The sequence below is a fragment of the Lipophrys pholis genome, assembly GCF_963383615.2.
Source record: "Lipophrys pholis genome assembly, chromosome: 4".
NCBI classification, from domain to species: Eukaryota; Metazoa; Chordata; class Actinopteri; order Blenniiformes; family Blenniidae; genus Lipophrys; species Lipophrys pholis.
Window position 1 is genome coordinate 15,850,623 of NC_137637.1, and position 21,084 is coordinate 15,871,706.

At 42.6% G+C, this 21,084-nt stretch overlaps 1 protein-coding gene across 5 annotated transcripts in view; it reads right to left on the minus strand.

Moving 5' to 3' along the window:
- The window catches only part of LOC308108512 (semaphorin-3F-like), a 62,094-nt gene that overhangs the window by 17,083 nt on the left and 23,927 nt on the right, over positions 1-21,084 (minus strand). For 3 of the 5 annotated variants that reach the window (XM_080461499.1, XM_080461498.1, XM_080461500.1), the window contains exons 3-9: positions 7,866-8,026; positions 7,450-7,512; positions 6,822-6,941; positions 5,424-5,513; positions 3,638-3,731; positions 955-1,074; positions 559-698 (exon numbers count right to left, since the gene is read on the minus strand). In XM_080461499.1, coding sequence (XP_080317625.1) covers positions 559-698; positions 955-1,074; positions 3,638-3,731; positions 5,424-5,513; positions 6,822-6,941; positions 7,450-7,512; positions 7,866-8,026 — 788 coding nt within the window. The remainder of the gene's footprint in view (positions 1-558; positions 699-954; positions 1,075-3,637; positions 3,732-5,423; positions 5,514-6,821; positions 6,942-7,449; positions 7,513-7,865; positions 8,027-21,084) is intronic. The other 2 variants (XM_080461502.1, XM_080461501.1) reach the window with 1 other exon arrangement.

A 21,084-nucleotide genomic window follows, 5' to 3' on the forward strand; every position in this document is an offset into this window, starting at 1 on the left:
GCTGAGGCGACAAGCACACGTACGCTACATTTTCTCACTTAAACTCATTCTCATGTCCCTGCTGCTATGATCGCACATGCACGCAATCCTGTCAGGAGAACATACTCCAGTGTCGACATCAGCTCAGGAAAGAGCTTTCTGGACATATTTGGTCTTATTCTGGTTCTGCTCATTTAGCAGTCCTGACAGTTGCAGTAATTTGTAGATTTAGAACAATCTAATTGAAAGGGGCTTTATTCTCTTATCTTTTTTTGTATGTTAAATGCTTCCAGTGTTTTTGGACCACAAGCAAAGGGAAGAAGGCAGAGGGATCATGGGGTCAGATGTCAGAGGGCAATCTTGCAGACAGAGATATGCATTGTAGACAGGAGGGTTAAAGACACATGTGGATTCCAGCACGTTAGCGTTGGCCAAATACTAACCCTGAGCCCGTAAACATTCAGACACAGTGGGCGACTCGCCTCGGGAGACTCCAGCCTTTTCGTATTGATGCTGCTGCTTTTCTTTTCATTACAATCACATCCCCAACACAAACACTACCCCTCACTGTGTACACACCAGGCAGATGCGTCCTATGCGGGACTGGGTCACAGGAGTCTGACCCATCTCGGACGACTTCTCCCGAAAGAAGAAGTACAGCTTGTCGTCATTTCTCTCTGCGCTGTCGGGGATGAGGTGTACGTGGATGAAAGTGGGATCTGTGTGGAGAAGAAACGGTGGGATGTTTTGGTAGAGGACAACTTTATAAAAACATCCAGTTGAAATCTTTTATAAACTTTCAGCGTTTCCTGTTTATCGGCTGTTGAGTGATCCTGAACATGTGCAAACAGCAGAATCTTTAGATTTCGGCTGTACACATTTGTAACTCTGGTTTTTTTTTAAGTAATGCAAGAAAATCTGTGCAAACTAAAAGGAAGCCTCAAGTATTATTCAAGGACTAAATAAGATAGTTACCATTCAACCATCTGGAGTTGTACTGATCTGTTCGCATGGCAGTTTTTGTTCCCAAAGTCCGGAAAATGGCAGAGTCTGTTCCCATAAAGTCAACATAGACCCCAGCATACAGTTCACCATCTGAAAAAGAGAGAAAAGAGTTCAGTTTGGAGAAATTCTTTGACTCTGACATTATTCCAGCACCACCCTTGGCACATAGCACACACATTTATTTCCAAAAGTATATTTAGAAGCTTCTCAGGGTTCATCGTTCCACAATGCAGCAACTCGGCCTGTGACCATGTCATCATCTTTAATATTTTTCATAAAGACAAGTAGTCCGGACAAGGTCACAACATAAGATGTGAGTAAATACAAAGAGAAGTGACACTTTATTTTATGGGTCCAGTGGTTACCTCATAACAACTTCCAGTCATTTGGTTTAAAGATGATACCGCAGCACAAGACAGCATGATTTTGCTGGCATTGCACAATGTGCTTATTTAAAAGATGAAGTCTAATGACCAGTGTACAGTTACTGAAATGTTATTAGAGGGCAGCAAACTGATGCCTGAATGCTGAGTAACTGAAATTATCTGCGGGATGATTTCAAACTGGATAAGGTCTCCTTGAAATATATATATATTGAAAAAGAAAAGAAAAAAAAAGACTCTGTTCCATGATGTATCTGCTTGTAAATGTTTTATTTGCTCAAATTGTTAATGGCAAGTTCCAATGTTTAGCCAAAATAGCATGACTCAATTGTGCTGTCATAATAACAATGATTATACAGTTGTGACTAAATACTTGGAAACTATCCAACAATGTATCTGGACTGTTAAGATTTCTTAAGAAGATTCAGAACAATGTAAAATAATGATTTTGGATTGGGCAACAAAGGAGGAGAACCATCACTCAGCAGTAATTTGGCAATCAATTCAAAAATAATTGAACAATTCGAACCACCTCCTCCTATGACTAAAAGCAGGAAATATGATGACAAACAAAAGTTGAGGTGGAGTCATCTGTTTGTCGTATGTCATGACAGACCAGCAACCAGAGGAGAAAGAGACTACAGAAAATCCTTGCTTTCTTTGTGGAGTTTGCATGTGCGTGTGAGGGTTTTCTTCGGGTAGTATGGTCTCCCCTTACACTCCATAAATATAAACTGGAGATGCTTAATATTAGTGTGTGAGTGACTGCTTGTCTCTCTGTGGTTGCTCTGTGATGGACTGTGACTTGTCCAGTGTAGTACCCTGCCTTCACCCATAGTCTGTAAAGAAGATGAATGAGTTACAAGCCAATTCAATCTTTTTATAATTATAAAGGATACAACAAAATAAGCTTTGAGTTTATGTGTAATGAATGTAAAATGTATTCACATTTCTAAGTATGACCGTACCTGTATATATTGCTTCAATGAGGACAATTTAGGTTTTTGGCACCATTATCAACACCAATCCATAATTGTTTGAGGAATTATCGAGGAAAATCATCAGGTAATTTGGCAACACGTTTAAGTACAAACAGCAGCTTTTGCACGCACTTCATAAAGATTGACGCACATTCACGTGTTCAGACTGACAAATGTACACAACAGCCTCGTTAAGCTGTAGCCAGGAAAGGTGCTGGTCCTCCAGCTGCTGTATGGGCCCCACTGCAGAGCAGGTGTGACCCTCGGAGCTCAAGTGAAGAGACAGCGGGAACAAGAAACACTGTTCTCCCCCCATTATATTCAATGTCATGGTCCCCGGCACAGCTATAGAGAGATTGATGGTATATCATTAAAACGTCCACGGATGATAAGCTGTCTAATGTACTGGAGAACTGAGCAGCCAGTAGTCAATGTTAAATCTATTGTTGTGGTACAGGGTTTTTAATCCTTATCAACACAAACAACAGTGTCCCTTCTCTGATGCTAACTGTTGGGAGTGGGAGGTGAATCCATCTTGGATGACAGTGCTGGTCACATACTGGTCAGCTGGCACTGTGCTAATGTGGGAAAACAGTGGCAGTGATTTACACCCGCTGTCCTGCCCCACAGAGGGAAGATCACCTTTCAGTGGTGGAAACTGTGTGGCCTGAACCTGACTAAGTGACCTTGGACAAAGAACAGAGGACAGAGCCTTCACAAGATGATAAGAACAGTTTTCAGACAGAGTCTTCTTGTGGTCTAAAACTTGCGGAAGGCAAACTGATTATTTATTCTTCCTGACAATAATCCAACATTTCACTACACTGTACCATCATGTGTTTACAAATCCCAACATTTCCCAAAACAGGGTACAATTTTTAAATACAAGCAATATAAAGTATTTCCAGAATGTCTCAAGAATTATGACTTTAACCTCTATTACACTTGTGCCAAATTCACATATGAACAGGCATGTATTATTGGGCCCATCTCCCCCCTAACAAGGAAAAATTCCTTTGGATTTAATGATTAGCCTCATTAGGCTAAGCCGCTCACTGTGGGAAATGGGCACAGAATGGAAAAGACACTTGACCTGACCTCTTAGGCATCAGCTGCTGACGATAAATAATTTTCAACAATGTGTGCCCAAAAATATAAATTGTGAGACCATATAAAGAAAGATCAGACACAAGATGAGGAATCCATATGGGATTGCTGTTGCAACAAGCGGCTCGTCTGGACTGTCCCTGCGTCTGTGCCCTTGTGCGACCAAACATGGGTGATACTCACTGATCAAAGCTGACACACTGTTCAGCTTCGGGTCGTAGGAGCACTTCCCCTTTCCAGATTCCACTTTGCCCGGCTCCAAATGGAAGATTTCTTCCTGAAATGGAAAAATCATATGGAGATAGCAATAAATTCAGCACTCCGCATCTTGTCACTGTGATTCCCTCGTGTAGGGAAAATGAGGCAGCACATGTGCTGCCTCTGACTCCTGTGGGACCTATAGGGCCTGATGGAGGATGAAGTATTAGAATAATGAGCGTGTGTTCATACAGAAAAATACATGCAGGGAAAAGCAAGGAATCCCTAATCCAATGCCGTGCCACTCCACTGAGAAAAACAATGCTTCGCGGACCACCGTTTCACATAACAAGCTCCCAGCCAAATATCTTGCAGCTTCTCTGTGTCTATGGGTGTTACAGGCCGACTGCTGACACCTGTAATCCAGCACAGTGAAAACACGCCTGGGATGGAGGCTGGATGACTGATGCTCAGTGCTTGTGGCATTACAGCACGCAAGCACAGAGGTGATTGGCAGGAATTTGTGTATGTGAGTGGGGAAAATGAAACGGTGGCATGTGATGACATGTCCCAAAACCCCGCCTCACAGACAGGAGCATATCTAATCCCCATTTTTCACTCCCGGCAGAAACGGAGATGGAGACATCCCTGTCACTGTCCATCAGCACTACAGCAAGGAGAGAGAGACTGTGGCGCTGAGCCAAACTTGCTTCATCGGATCACACACGTACCCTTTTAAAGTCGCCTATTCATCTTTGATTAAAATCACCACTCGTGCAAATAAGAGGGCGCTGGCAGCTAACTCAGATCCATGCCAGACCGATGTGTAAAAAAAAAAAAAAAAGGTCAAAAACATGTACGTGTACCAGAGGAAAACTCGGCCCTGACTGTATTTTTACACCCCCATCATAAAACAGGACCTTTGAGAACAGTACAACATCTGTAGCAAAAAGAAGCAGAAACACTTTTGAGTTTTTAACTTAACCTAAAGGACCATTGTCTAAAGTCCATTTCTGTGTTTCAAAGTGCATGGAGATCACAAACAGTGAAGACACGTTCAAGTATGTGGCTCTTTTATTTCTTTGTTGCATAGCTAGTTGGCTACAGATGGCTGGTGTTTGCTCTGGGCTAACAGAGCCTGCTGTGGGAGTGGGTCAGATGCTGACGAGCCTTGCCGCTCTGGTGGGAGAGCCTGTACAACATTCCTGCAGGAGGTGGGAGAGTCTGTGAGGAGAAGGATTGACTGTTGAGACAGCCTGCTTGGTCTCAGATAAGCAAGGTGGGTGATTTAGGTGACTGTTGTGCATGGGCACAACTAGGAATATGCTGAGTAAAAACAAATTTGCCATGCACTGAACAGCAGTGACAGCTAATTTAAATCAAAGTGTGCCTTCTAAATGTTTTAGCCGCTTGATAAGCCATTTCTACTTCATGATGCATCTTTCATGCAAAACATGGCATTTAACACCGATGCAAAGCGCCAAAGGACAACGATGATATGCTGAGACAACGAGACAAAAGAAGGTATGAATGAAAGATGAGCGAGCAAAATTACATCAAATTAGATGCATTTGCAAATTATACAGAACGCAACCATTGCGCATGGACTGAAAAGGATGCATGCCGAAATGTTACGGAGATAAAGAAATGCCATGTTAGAGATGGTGGTGACAAAATGTGCTCAAACACAAAAGACAGGGAGTGTGCTGCTGGTGACCACAAGCCCAAGCAAGTATGCAGGGCTGCGGTGCAGACAGGGCCCACATCGCACCTTCAGTCCGAGTGTCTCGTGTACCGCGCTGGGTTCAGCGGCGCGGCTAGCCCTTCCTCTGGCCTGGGCCATCTGCAGATACATGGAGGTCTAAAACAGGAAACAGCAATACAATCTGGATGTTACGCCACTGATGAGGAAGGATCAAGGCCCTCCCTGAGCCTCCTGCAGACTGCATGAACCTGGACTGACTTCCAGACACGACAACAAAACTACTAAAATCAATTCAATGCAAGTGCATAAAGTGTAAAATATATGTGGATATGTGTGTGCAAAACTGTGCAGGAAACATGTTTTATTCAACCAGATGGTGGAAAAGGCAACAATAATAGCTCTCTATCCTGTGGTTGAGTCATAAAAGACTGTCACAGTATGCTACATACATACTCCCAAAAGCTGCTGCCAAAGCAAAGCATTTAGCTTTCATAGTTCACAAAAACTGCGAGGGTTGTGCATGAGGAAACGGAATATATCCTGTGCTGCAATGACAACAGACAACATGTTCATTTTCAAATTAAGTCAAATATAAGTCAAACGTGTTGCGTTCTCATGCCTGTCAGGATATGCGTATCCACACTTGTGCGTGGAGCGTGTCATTTCATGTTTTTGCAATCATGGTTAACTCCCCAGCCTGGCCGAGGAAGGTGTTCAGGGGGGCACGAATCAGACCTGTCTGTTCAGTGTGAAGCAGAAAATAACAGCCCCCTCATTAATGGACTACAACTGGAACATTCCACTTGCACCCCATAATGGGAGCTCCCACTCCCAATTACCCAACATCTCATAGGGTGGAGGCTGGCGGGTGGCCTGGATGTATGCATGAAGGGGGTGGATGGATAGGCGAGTGACTGGATGGAAGCCCTTCGTTAGCAAGGGGTCATGTAGAAACCGTATCCAACAAAGGACTTGTGCAGTCCGCTGCTGTAGCAGGTCCTCTGTGATCTCAAGGGAGAGTCCAGTGGGAAATTTTCTTCATATTTATTGCTATTTATAAGAGTCCCCTGGCTGTTATTAAGAAACAAGTGTGACATTTAAAGAAGACTGAGAAATTAAAGGGGAGTTCAGCAAGGTAGTGAAGCCTGGCTTGGTTTAAGAAATTCAAGAGGTCCCGTTAAAGACGGAGACTAAACAGAGTAGCTTTAACAGCTCACTGGGGATAACAGCTGTGTGATGGTGAAGTTGGCTGCTTTGCCATATGGAGAGGCATGAAACCACAAGCAAGCTTAATGATGGAGGAAAATCATCATAAAGTAAGCCCAGTGCAAGGTGGATGGAACATAAGAACTTAAGCAATAGGAGAGGCAGGGTGTGCAGTTCAAAATGCACATGGAGAAAACAGTTTGTGTCTATTCAGATCAATTTCTCAGTCTTAACAATCACCGGGTCCTTGATCCTAACCTGAGGTTTGCGGCCACGGTTGACAAAGGTACAGACTGGATTGTATGCTCCCGTTCCGCAGACATACAGCTGGGTCCGGTTCCATGGTTCAATCAGACGGATGAAGTTTGCACACTCTTCCTGCAAGAATACACACCAAAATTAACAAACCACCACAAACATGCCCATTAAAGTCACCCTGAGCCAAATTTTAATGAAGTATCCTGTGTGTATTTACCAAATGCTGTATGACTTCTAATTAAGAAAGATGCCACCAATACTGTACTTTCAAATATCTTTGGGAAATATATCCAGCTATACAGTGGTTATGCTCCCCACCCAGCTCTGGCAGACAAAAGGATGTTGAGATCAACTGGGTTTTCTTTGCTCCAATCCATTCCTGTCTCCTTGGCTAGACAGGAGGGAACCAGCGTTTTACTGGGCCAAGTCCCAACCTGTAGGTGAGTACCATTTTAACAGGTTCTCTACAGCAAAACCAAGTGGGAACAAAAGAGCCGGTTCTGTATTTATGATGTGGTATATTTGAAAAACAATATATTTTCCTTCATATGGGATATCAAACTGATGGAAATCACCTCCGCTGAATGACCCTATTGTGGTTATATTGGTTGTCAGCACATATACTTACATTGGCGTCTTTCCCACTCACAAGGCACTCCATCCTTCTCCGCTCGGACACTGGCCAGTGGATCTGCGAACAAGGGAACAGAGGATATTTTATAGCTATAATCGAATTCATTATACATCAATGGCATTTATTGGATTTTGTGGCTAAAACTGTAAAAAGGATATCCACCCTGCCTGACATTAATCCAGCAGGGACTGCTGTAACTGAGTTAGCGTGTTTTCATGAAAAATGAGAAAATGAGCAGTCCAACAAAAACTCTGTGTAAACTAGCTGAATGGCTGCCATTGGAGCAATAGCACAGGACTTTTTGCTTTAAGGGCATGTCCCTTGAGGAATCTCTTTCATCCTATTGAAACAATCAATTTTAAAGGTGCCAGGTCAGTGTGAGAGTGAGTACTGCATGCAGAAGCTCTTACAATGTGTGGGTCCTTGTTGATGTCATGAAGGTCCAGGGACAGGATGTGATCCTTGCTTCCCACGTACATGCGATCGTGGTCCTCATCCATGCGAAGGATCCGGTAGTCAGATGTGTTGAGGAGGTAGGCAAAGTGATGAGCGGTACCGGTAGATCTCAGTTCTGGACAGAGACAGAAATGTATCCGTTAATGACAGCTGCAGTGCCATATGCACATTTTCACACACACACACACACATATACACATGCATGCACAACTGACACATTCCTTGTGCCACTCCTGCATACCCACGTGGACTTATCTGATGGTTTTCCACCAACACTGCTGTAAGCGAACACCACACATTAGAGACAAGTGTGACTGAGTGTCTGTCACACTGTGTTGATGGCTTAATACCACCAGAGTGGATCAGAAGACTTTGATAGCAGTGCATCAGCGGCAGCCTGTGACTTCCAAAGGCAAGACAGAAACGACAGACTTAATAGTATACAATACTTCGTCGATATTCATACTATCTATAGAGTTGGGCCAATTCGGCATTTGGGTTCAGACTTTTTTTATGCCTGTTAGGAGTGAACGCCTTCTCTAACAGCACAGTCGACACGTTCTCTCATGTCGAGAGTAACCCAATCTCCCAAAAGCTCCAAGTTGGAGTGTTTGTTTGATATGTTCGCCTTGCTTCAGCAACCACGTACCGACCGAGCAGAGAGGCCACAGCAAAGACTGCAAAGGCCCCGTGCCCCACCAAAGACAAACATACTCCTTCGCTATCTATAGGGAGAGGCATTTGAGGGTGACACTCACATATTGTTGGACAAACAAAAGTTTCACTCAAACAGCAGGAAAGTCCCAGTTTTACTGTTTGACTTTATTGTACAACCGACAGACCACAGAAAGCTAAAGCAATGGACCACACTTTGGGGTTACTGCGAGCTCTTTCTGTTGACTTAGCAGCCAAAAGGGGGTGAAGAGAAACCAGAAAAATCAACTGTCAAATACAGTTTGGTGTCTTTGACTGTTTACATATGGCATATCAGAACAGAGACATAGCAGTATATAACTAAAGAGGCAACGCATGAAATGATGTCAATGTGAGGTGTCAACCCTAAAGGCAACAACACCCCAACACTTTTGAACATAAGGGGTCCTTTCAGATTTAGGGCAGGTCTGGATTGCTGTTTTTTTTAAAGCAGTGTATGTGCAATCATGTTCTGTGTGTTTTATGTGACAGAGAGGCATTCGCATGAGTTTGCAAAATGTTTTTGAGGAAGAAGTCTGGACATCCAAGCATGCAAAGCCATCAGCTTGTCCACCGACGAGCCTTAAAATAAACACCATCGAGAGACTTTTTTAAACAGTCTCCCTATGGAATCTGATATTACCAGACTTTCCAGCTAGATCTAAATTTAACATGAGGTTATGTCAATAAGCAAAGATTAATAGCATTAGATTTGCTATATTTGTATAGTTTGATTTAATAACTGTGCCCACCAAAGGAATGTTTACAGGTCAGCAGAGTGACTGGCAGCTGTCAGGAGTTCTGCGCGGAGGAGCTGCAACATGTGGTCGGACCCTGTGATTATTTGTGTTGGAGTCTAAGTTGAATGATGAGTCCCCATGCACTCTAGATATGTTTGCGTGTGTGTGCACATGCATGTGTGCAGAGAGAATGCACACACACACACACACACGCGCACACACAGAGCCAGTGGAAGTTCTTCCTGAAGCAGGTTGTCAGCGACTCCTCAGTGTGTGTTTGTTGTCAGAGACAAGCTGGATGGGACCATCTGTCAGCTGAGGAGGCAATGTGAACCGCACAAAGCAAGAATACACCCGATCCAGAGCTGCACACTAACAAACACATTTGCGTGACTTATTTTTACAGTAATCTTATGATAAAAAGATATTCCAATCTAAATGTACCCTGCAGTGTGTTTGTCATAATGTGAACATAAAAAAATGCACATCTGATTAATTGTATAATAACCTTTGTACCCAGATGACAAAGTTACTGGAGAAATCGAAGACCTGTCGGGTAATAATTGTGTTGAAACCTGAGATTGCAAGGTTCCCACTACCCAGGATTCATATGTAAACTTTTGCCAAAGCCTACAAGCAATTGCGCTTTCTTGTACTATGAGAGCAGGAGCATGAAATCATTCAATCCACTAAACACCACTCTCTATACTGTCAGCTTTTCTCAACTCAGTCACCAAATCAAGCTTCACCTCAGGCAGGGCTACATGGAATTGTACTTGCTTGAAATGTTGATTGAGTATGTATAATGGCAGCAGGCTGAGCTGAGCTGCTACTTTGTTATGGGGGCCATGCCAGCCCAGCAAGTACCCAGGTTGACCGTAATACCAGATAAACAAACACCCAGTCACTTTGAAAAAATAATCAACGAAACAACTAAAGAGTGACATTAAGGGGAGGTTTGCATTATAACTATACCAAAAAAGAAAAGAGATGCATTTATAGCAGTATGGAAGTGTGTCCGTCCAAAGACAGTGTTTCGGGACAGAAGCATCAAAACTATCCTACAAAGACAGTGATTTATTAAAAAACATGAATACTGATAGCTGCAGAAAGAGTGATCAAAGAAACGACGGGCATTAACAAACTGGAGAGAAGCAGTTGTTGGCCAGGCACATTCTGGAGAGGTCAAACACAGTATATTAGACTCTTCATTGAACCTATTGTTTTCTACACACAACTACATAAAGGCAGGAGAAGATTACAATTTCTAACAGGAAAGGCTCATAGCAGCTGAGCCACCAAGCTCTTTGTCAGCCACATTAGGGCATGACAGCATTTTCCACACAGATTTCTCCTAGAGATTTAAAGGTTGGGAGCAGAGTACGAGTGTGTCTATTACAGTGAGATAAACTCTTAAAGTAGCCCATTACTGCATGTAGGGCTTAGGATCACTATGGGGGGTCTGTGCGCACACAGCGGTGTCTTTGTTTGGGGAACACATTTCCCCCAGAGGAATGGCAATGGCCTTATTAGAGGTGAAAGTAAGCCGGTGAGGGAACCTGATCCTCAGACTCTGTCTTTATTCTCATATTCACTTTTACAGCGACAAGTCAGCATCTGCATGTGGGCATACCTTTTTCTTTCCTGTCTTTCTTTTCAATGTAAGTAAATCCAGATCATCAGCACACTCATGGAATCACAAGAAATGTAAGACTACCAGTGAAGGCTATTGCGTCCATTTGCCTTAAGCTGAAAACACACTTTTTTTTTTTCTCTTTTGCAACATCTCAAGGTGCTGCTGGGTGCCGCCCATTTCCACAATTCAACGCTCAGCTCTGGCTGCAAGAGATGCCATCGTGTTTGAGGAATTAGTTGGGTAATTACTGAAAACACACCTCTTAAAAACCTAATCCTGAATAGTCCAGAAATGCTTCCCGAGGAAATCAACTTACTTGCGAAGCAGGTTTAGATGTATGATTGATAGGTGGAGAGATATGACAACTAAAATGCCAGTGCACGGCAAGTAGAACGTATGAAAAACAGCTTTTCTAGTCATTAAAGTAGCAAATGATTAAATATTCATAATTGAAAAAAACAAAAACATATTTAGCATATTAAAAAAATTCTTTGAATGAGCAATGATTTGAAGAAAAGTTCATAAGGATTTACCCAGGAAGTGCCATTCTTTAAGTCTTCACCAACAAAAATAAATAAATAATGGAAAATATATTCAAAGCCTCTTGAAAAGGACTCTGCTTTCTTGGTTATCTCAGCGTGTAAAATATTCTGTAGTAAAATCTATATACTTTCAAGTGTTGCATGCTCGCTCCTAATGTACAGAACATGAGCTCATAGTAACATATCCAAAACGCAGCACGGATTTACTCCAAATAAAACTACCTGAGCCGCACGGTGGTCGGTGGTTCGCGCTTACCACAATTATGCAGTTATGCATTTACTACAACATCATCAAAAACTATGCTGTTTCCAGTCAAATGTTGTCATGTAAACAAGGTGTAGAAGCATAGGCAGGATGCACCTTGGACTGGTCAACAGTACATCACTGGCCAAACAGAGTCACACAATCACATTGACACCGTGGCAATGAACAATTTGCATTAGTCTCCGGTTTTTGGACTGTTTGAGTAAACCAGAAAAAGCAGAAAAAGCCAATGTAGGCACAAGAAGTGCCTGCAAACTCTACGCAGAAAGGCCCCAGGATATTCTCACAGAGGCTATCCCAAAGCACTGCCTCCATCAGTACTCAAAATCAGACATTTTCAATAAAATGCCCAACAAACCATCCATATTGGTAACAATTACTTCACCCAGTTGGATTTATAAACCATGTAAGATGGAAATACAGATAAACAATAACTATACAAGAGCAAGTTTTTAAGGAAAACTTCCATGTGAAAGACACATTATCATCTCAATTAAACCTTGCCTGCTGTTGGTATGGCTTCAAAAGATGCTGAATGGACTAAACAGCCAAAGGCAAACTATAATAATGACAATATAGATTCTCTTGTGATCGGATGAATCCAGCTGCTTTCCAAAGGTAAGGTCTATTCACAGACTTTTTCACACGTGTAGATACATGTGCAGCTGCCTCTGGGGCATCCTCGTGTGACTCTCTCGACTTCAACATTTTAAAAGTTCCCAATCCTCATACACACCATTACTACCTGTTCCACCAGTCCACACTACCCATCCGAGACGGCAGAGGTAACTCTATAACTTGTCCAACTCTAAAATGTGAGCTATAAAAACAGTCTTTGCATAAAAAAAACAGAGGTGAGCTGAGAAGCGAGTCCAGTAGCAACGAGTCCGGGCCAGCACTACAAAAGAGCCAAAAAGCAAATGGTACACAGATGTCTTACTTCATTTATGACCCCAATATATTCTAACACCATTTTTTTTCTAGATTTATTTCCTGAGATTAAACACACATTTCTAATCCCGAATACTTGAGTTGCTTCATTCATGAGGGAGACTGCACAGATCTGGACGTCTGCAGATTGGAGCAAAAAGCCGCGGCAGAGGAGATGGTCAGCAGCTTTGTAGGACCATATACGTACTGTCGGTGTACTGAAATGTGCTGCAGCCTTTTTTCTCGGACCATTACAGGTACAAATGTATTTTATAGGCTTTCCTGTTTAAATGAGGTATAGAAGGGAGAAACATGTCTCACTGTCAGACTCAGCCAGCTCTCCTCCTCTTAGGAGAATACTTGGCTGCTGACGGGGATCTCTGGGGCTGCAGGCCTGCATGTTAAAGCATATCTCTCCATCTCAAATTAATAGCCAACGGGCCGAGTTTACTTTGGAAATATGTTTGGACAGGAAAAGTTCACTAGCATGCAGTGCACTCATGAGATCACATCTCCAGAAGAAAGCTGACTGGTCAATGCAGTCTTATATGAAATGATTTCCCACCATGTTGTCACACAAGGGAAAGAGGAGAGCGGATTCTATATATCAAATTCATGTGTTAATGCATCCTAGTTCACAGTGTGCTTTGGTAGCTTTAGAACTTCCTCTCATTAAGGAGCCATTACAGTATCCAGTGTAGCTTACCAATACATAGGCCATCCCACTCCTTTCTCTCACTTTCCAGGAGAATGCACAAGAAGCTCCAAGTCAGTGATTGGATCATGGAAAACTCCAGAAACGAAAACACAGACACTGAGCAACAAAATCAAGATGGGGTGAATACACAACCTGGCATTTGACTGGGTAGTGTGCACTTGCTACGTGCCACTGATATGAGTGTTCCACCCCACTGCATATTTCTCTGGTTTCAAATTGGGTAAATTAAAAGTGCAGGCCACTGCCAGTGTCGGTACAGAGCAAGTTGCTGCTTGAAGCCTGCAACGCTTCCTGTGCAGAGGTATAGAGGGTAGTGAGAAGGATGGGGGGATGGTCACGGGAAGAGAAAAAAACTTATCAGTTTGTTACTTTGACTCTAAACAGGAAGGGCCCGATGAGCAATGTGGATGAGCCGAGTGTGAAGCAATGATCTGCTCACTTCACGGCTCCGTGGTTTTCAATTGTGTGCCGATGTGGCTGAGAATTACAAGCTGCAGGAGCTGAATCAGCCTGTACTCCTATCCAAGTATCACTGCAAGACGCATGTGAAAGAAAGAAAACTCAAGTTATGATTTATTTAATGGTGATAACTCTAAATTAAAAGATTCAATGTTAAATAGGGGTTGAGTGGATGTTCTAAAGTAGTGCAATAAAGTCACAAAAATACCTTGGTAGCCTCTGGCAGATCACATAGACACTCCACTACCTGAACAGCACCCTGAGGCACTTTCCAACCCATCAGAATGTAACACACACACACACACACACACACACACACACACACACACACACACACACACACACACACACACACACACACACACACACACACACACACACACACACACACACACACACACACACACACACACACACACACACACAGGAGTGGTAGGAGTGATAATTAGGGTGTTTAAGAGGGGGCGGGAGAGGTGGCAAGCTCTCACACATCAAAGTCAGTACTTGTCAGGGATCCTAGCCAAATATTTTGAATGCTGTCAATGCACAGGAAGAAAACGCAAGTCAATACAGTGTTATTAGTCCTACGAAGGCACACTCCATGGCTACAGCAACAACTGAACGGCATGAAATAGCTTCAGAGACTTTTTGTCTCGCGGTATGCAGGGTAGGGGTTTGACACATTGTTTCCTTTTTGACAGTTTGGTCAACTTTTAACAAGGTGCAGTAATGAGTGGAGGCGCTACAGGCATCAGTGGTAGAAGTTTTAAGAGGCAAGCTCAACGTGACACGTCCCTCATTAATTCATATGTGTCGTAGTCCTTGAAATATTAATAAAAAATGCAGCAAGGAGAATTGTACGAGCATAAAGGTGCTTTATTTCCCTTGGGCACAGCTGCTCACCTTGTTTATTAGATATCAATATAGGAGCTGCATCTGAGGATCAGAGGCGAGACTGAGCAGACAGCTGCTATCTGCTGCGGGATCTGGGAGGGCTCCGTCAATCTGCCTTCATACTACTCCAACGTGGTCCTCTAATGTTGCTTCAACTGATATCTGTTTGCTTATCCATTGTGAATATGGCAGTCCATTTTCAAATTCTTGGCCTTTTTGTCTGTGATAATTTACAGGAATGAAAATGTGTAACTAAATGTTAAATAGTTGAACACAGACTGAATGTATTCACAGCAATCACCATTAAGTTGTGCGATAACGTTGTGGCTCTGTGGTACCGAACAGATTCAATAAGTTACATTTTAGATCTCTTACAAACTTTGCTCCACAAATGTATTAAAGTAAGCTTGTATAACATGCACTACTCATATCCCTGCATATCAAAACTTTACTCTTATAGATTACTGGATATAAACAGTAAGAAGAGAGATAACTTCTATCCAGTTGGCTCAATTTGAAAGCTGATGTGATCTCTCTCTTATCTCAATCTCACTTTACTTTCCTAAAGCAATTTCCTGTATTCAAGGAAGCAAATAATATGGGGGCACCTTACCACATGAAGATGAAGATTAAAGAAAATCCTTCCACTTGTGGACAACTGTGTTCCTGCTGGAGGCCAAAACTGCCACCCGCAATGCTACCTTGAGGCAAAGCTGCCTTTAATCAGCAATTTTCAGGGCCCACAGCTACCTTAATTCTCTTCTAACAGGCTTCTTTCAGCACGACTTGTCCTCATGTCAAACATTTAGATGAGTTATTTGGGTTTGTGTAAGCTGCACGCTTCAAAGCTGGTGGAGAAGTGACACAGTAGTTTAAGAATGCCTCTGTGATTACTGGAGAGCGGGTATGAGGTTAGCTGCGCTGCCAAATGTAAAGGGACGATAACAGTATGAGAATGCAGCAGCTGCTCGCCTGGGCTTAGTCACTCCATGGGGCCGAGGATAATAAAAGTGGTCACGGGCTCGGCCGCTGTGTCACATCAGATACTGTGCGTCAATCTGGAGATAAATATGCAAGGGCACAGGCTCCGGAGATACAATCTGACCTACTGGTAATGTCAAAGGTGCTGATCCAGAGAGGAACAGAAATCTATTGTGATGTGGCGAAACCTCGGCCACATTCTGTGCCTGATTTCTAGCAACCTTGGTGTTTTTCTTCAGAGCGGCACGCAACACACATAACAGTAGACCTGTACAAAGCATCAACCATACTAACATGCTCGCTGTCATGTTACCTCAAACTTAATGAATCTGTCCGAACATAACACCAAGAACAAACTTGCTATCTGGCAATGGTCTTCAAACAAAGAGGCATACAGACTAAATCATTTTTGGTCCACCCTGTGCCAGATTTATTTTATATTCATGGAAAAAAGTCAAAACTGACATTTTCAGCTGAGAATAACTGGAGATTTCCTTTGTTTTCTGTGAGCACATTTTTCTATCAAAATGCTAGAAATATATAAATTTTGCATTGCATTACAAGGTAATAAGGTCAACACCTCACCACCCTTCTATCACACTTAGAGACAATTTAGGCTGACCATATAATCCTCATATGTATATTTCTAACATATACATGCCCAGAAAACACAATGATTGTTTCCTACTCTCCAACAAAACTACAGTAGTATAACAACTACAGTTTTGACAAAATGCTGTCTTTTCCTTGGTCAAATAAGTAACTCTTTGCCTTCCTACTAAAGTATATGTTTGTCTTTTCAACACACTTACACAGAGTCCTCAATGGAGCTCCGCAAGGAGGTTTTTCCAAACATCTTTGAGAACAAACCAAAGATCTTCAGTGAACCTGCGCTTAAGCTACAACATCTGTGTTGGTTGTTTCGCCATTCCAGGAACCTTGTTGTCTCTTTTGCCAAAGGTAAATTTCCCACCTTTCTACAAGTGCTACACAGTAATGTACATGTCAATTCTACTACTGAGGCCACACTGAACATTGTCTTTATGTCATGGATATACAGTAATAATTGATCACGATAGATATTAAAATAGCCCCCATATTATACATGCTTACATTTGCTTGTGGTGCAGGTTATAAGGGGCAGACAACATGAGGTTTAAAGATTTGTGCATCTTAACATAGGCCTGCAATATGTACACAATGGAAGCTCTAAGTTATTCACATAACAACTTTGGTTCTTCAGTCAGAAATTACCTAAACTCAAAATCAGTTAAATTTAGCCATCTGTATACCTGCTCAAGGTTGACTACCCATTGATGGCCTCAGATCTTCTTCAACTGATTGCTGTCATAGACAAAGTCAAGTCAAAACCTTATTCTATTTGTTTTTTTGTCTGTTTGTTAGGTTGTTAATCTGTGAGCTGCTGTTCCTCATTATTTGTTGATAGTTTAATGTCATTCAAGCAACAAATTCACCTGCATTTTTAGAGACAGATGTTTTTAGCTTTAAATACTTTATCCTTGCCCAGACTCATGTAGCTGACACTAGATGATCCCCCCATTTAAAAATAAAAACTGAGAAAGCCTTTTGAGTCATGTTTTTTTTTTTTTTTTTCCAATTCAAAGGTGAGTCGGTCAAACTGGAAATACCATATGTCTATCTGACACTATATTATTTTATTATTAATGTAGTATAAAAAACACAAACCGTCATGTTTAACTCCAATGTGATTCTTTATCAGGCTTTAAAGGTCACTAAACCATGAAAAAGTTAATCCGCGTGGCTATGTGTGGCACACTGTTTGCAATCGGTTGCTGTGAGTTTTCTCACTGGGGAAAAGGTGTGACCCTCTCTTTTCTCAACACAGGCTAAATGTGATCCGTCATAATGGGTATCCACTAAAAGCATTTCCATATCACACATCATTAACCATTGCATCTGTCCACCCAGCATCCAGAAAACACATCGAAATGACCCGTGTCAGTGGGAGACATGACACCTTGCTGTTTACTGCCGTCGCCACCTCGTTACTACTACACCCTGCGCCTTTTTCCACTCCCCCTACCAATCGGGCGGTTTCACCAGCTCTATAATTAGGAGCCACTGTAGTGCCCCGCCCCTCCTACATCCACTCCCTCTCCTCACTAATGGTACCAATTTGTATTCACTGTCAGCTCTGATGAGCTCTCATGCGGAGAGATGGCCTTATCACAGGGCCTCTGGTTCCTGTCACCTAAGCCCCCTTTGCTGTTGCCTGCCGACGATGGTGTACTGATGGACAGGGGGAACGTGTGAGATGGGAGGAGGTATACATTTGTCTCCATTTTCATGTTAACTTTTCTAACAGCAGACAGATGTGCTCTGGAACAAGAGGCCAACGATGAACAAACAGTGAAGTGCATCGCTCTCAGAATTATTGCATCTTCCTTAAATTACACTTCAAATATTTTGAACTGATAACCAAAAGTAATGTAGGTCCTTTTCATTGAATTTAAAAGAAACATATAGAAGTGGAGGTCTAGTTGAGGAGAATTAGTAAGGAAGAAGATCCTCCCTTGAGAGTCTTCATCTAATTGCATACGTCTGCACAAACATGGCTCTATTTCAACAGACGTATGTTATTAGCAGTCCACATCTTAGCAATGACACATCTCGCCCTGCTCCCATCTTGCATGACAAGTCCTGCCATTCTTCTGCTGCCAACTCCAATCTCGTCTGGATGAGTTTAAAAGGTTATTCCATCTGTCTGAACCTGAAAGTTATTTGAAATTATGCCCTGTCCAGAGAACACTTGGATAAAATCTTCATTTGGAAGTTCTGATCAGTTGCAGCAGCCCGGGGCCAAGAGACATAGTGAGGTCAGAGGTCAGCGGACAGCAGTGGCGATGTGTTATGTTCTGGTTTAATCTGGGATTAGCTCAGGGTCAGGGTTATCTCTCCTCAGCCTGAGCAGAATCAGGAAACAGGGATTGCCTGGGGTAAAGTGGCATTACTGGCCGGCCCATCCAGAATCGCAATGAGGCTGTGTTGCACAGGGGTAAAGGAGAGAGGAAGAGAGTATGTTGAACATGGCTCAATGAGCTCAGGGCTATAACCTCCCCGCCATCGCTCTAACACTTCCCTAGAGTTACCGCTCAGCGGAAAGCCTCCAGCAACAAGACAATGAATTACTACACCCAGAGAACCAATGAATCGCTGCTATATGGCATCTGTCTCGCCACAGTTATGTGCATACTTTCGGGTTTCCTGAGTATATTTAGCATGGTAAATTCATTTTAATGCTGATTTAGCACAGAGTCAAGAGGAGAGAGAGGAACACGTATTTATATCACAACAATGAAGATAGAGCACTGCAAACTAGGCAAAGGAACTTTCTGAAACTGCAGTGATAAAGTCGAAACAGAAACCCCTGGGTTAAACAAAAATTCCGTTACCTTTGCTCTCCCTTATCTTAACATGGGATGTTTCAGCTTCATGTCATGGTATAATCCTCACGTGCTGGACACTCTCAAAGACAGAGGCCCACTTTAGAATCACTGGTTTTCCTTTCTAAAAGGATGTGTGCCCCTGGAAGGAAGGGTCAACCGTAAGAGAACAATGTCAGTGTAATGACTATTTAAAATTGGCCTGTGCTTCACCAGAAACAAAACCACAACTGGCATTGAAAACAGTCAATAACTGTTTAACAACTGCACACTGAAACTGAAACAATCCACCAAAAACCAGTCTTGTGACACTAAGTAATTCAAATTTAGTCTGTAAATTCACTTGAATTCAAACTTACAGTAAAGTGCTGTCACATTTTATGAACAAAAAGGGATTTTTTTTTTTTAAACCAGCTGAGTATACCATTCAGTGTAATTTTTTTCCAAGTCTGCTCAGGGGCTCCTCCCCAAAAATAGTCATGAATGACACAATGTTGGAAATATGTTGCAAGAAAAATATGGTAATATATGGAAGTCTAGTATGATAGACAGAAATAATTCACATCAAATGATGTCAAAAAGACATGTTTAAAATGCCAGAGGGTGGCTTTCGGCTCAAAGATATTTTTTTTTCTTTATTTGTTGGTAACTTTATGATTTCCTTTCCATGACAAACTTTTAAAAATCAACTGTTTAGCTACTTCCAAATAGTTTCTACTGAAATGAAGTTGAAGAATATTTCAATTTGTATTTACAGAGCAGGATCGTAGTTTTGAAGACTGAATTTCTTGGTATAATGGCAACAACACTGCTGAGAAAACAATGGAGAAAAACATCTTGAAAACACAATGCATCTCTGTCTCTCTCAGGTGTATCCTGGCAGGCCCAAGGAAGATTTACGGTGAAGCTGACACAGGATCCAGCAACCTAATGTATTTGAAACCAGTGGCCCACTATAATGCCCGGCGGGTATGAATGCCGTATTTGTTAAGGCAGCGTGGGGTCGCGGTGTGGGAGGCCAGTTGTTCCAGCCCCTTCCTGAGAATGACAGAGTCAGGACAGGTTGTGACAGCAGCCATTGTGGCTCTGCTCCAGGTCTCTTCCTCCCACCAGTCTCTTGCTGCTCCCTTATCCTGGTTAAGTGTACTCAGTGCCACCTCAACTCTTCCTGTTCCATGGGTGGGCAAGGTTAGGGAGAGGTATGGACAGGAAAGCCTTCTGCAGTTTTATTGAACATGCGGATACTTCTGGTGGCCATCAGTCGCACTGTTCCAGAGGCGGATGATGTTGTCAGACGCAGGATGCTGAAGGGACAAATCCCACCCTCTCTTTTTCTATCCCCTCTTTGAACAGAGGCAGACGATCAGCTGAGTTCCGATGCGCCACTGATTCCCAGGCTTTGGGGACAGGAAGAAGGATTACAAAACAAATCCCATTTTTACACGTGTAAGTCAGCAGCTTCATTGCTTTTTGCATCATCGCTTATACTCTCCATTCACGGGGCGCTCATCTGAAATACAGGCGATAAGTCTTTTACAAACAGCTTCGCGTTTTTAGCTGTTGCTGTTTCACCGGGAGCGACAGCCAGTGTAAGCCTGAAATGGGCTGCACCCCAAACAAATGCACCCATGGGAAACAGGGGGTCATGGGGCATTCGAAGTCAATACTGCTCAAAACTTGGAAAGCACTAAAAAGAGCCCCTTTAGAAGTTACAAGACAGCAGAGAGTAAAAGTCACTGATTCCACCGTGCGTTCTGATGCTGTAAGCCTGCTGTTCGTAAACGGTGGTTGTTTTAAAGGGGCTTCTAAAGCTCTACGACCTTATCCTCTTTGTGAGTCCGAACGAGATAATAGGTTCCCTTAAGAACTCGGGAATCACTCTGGTGGGAT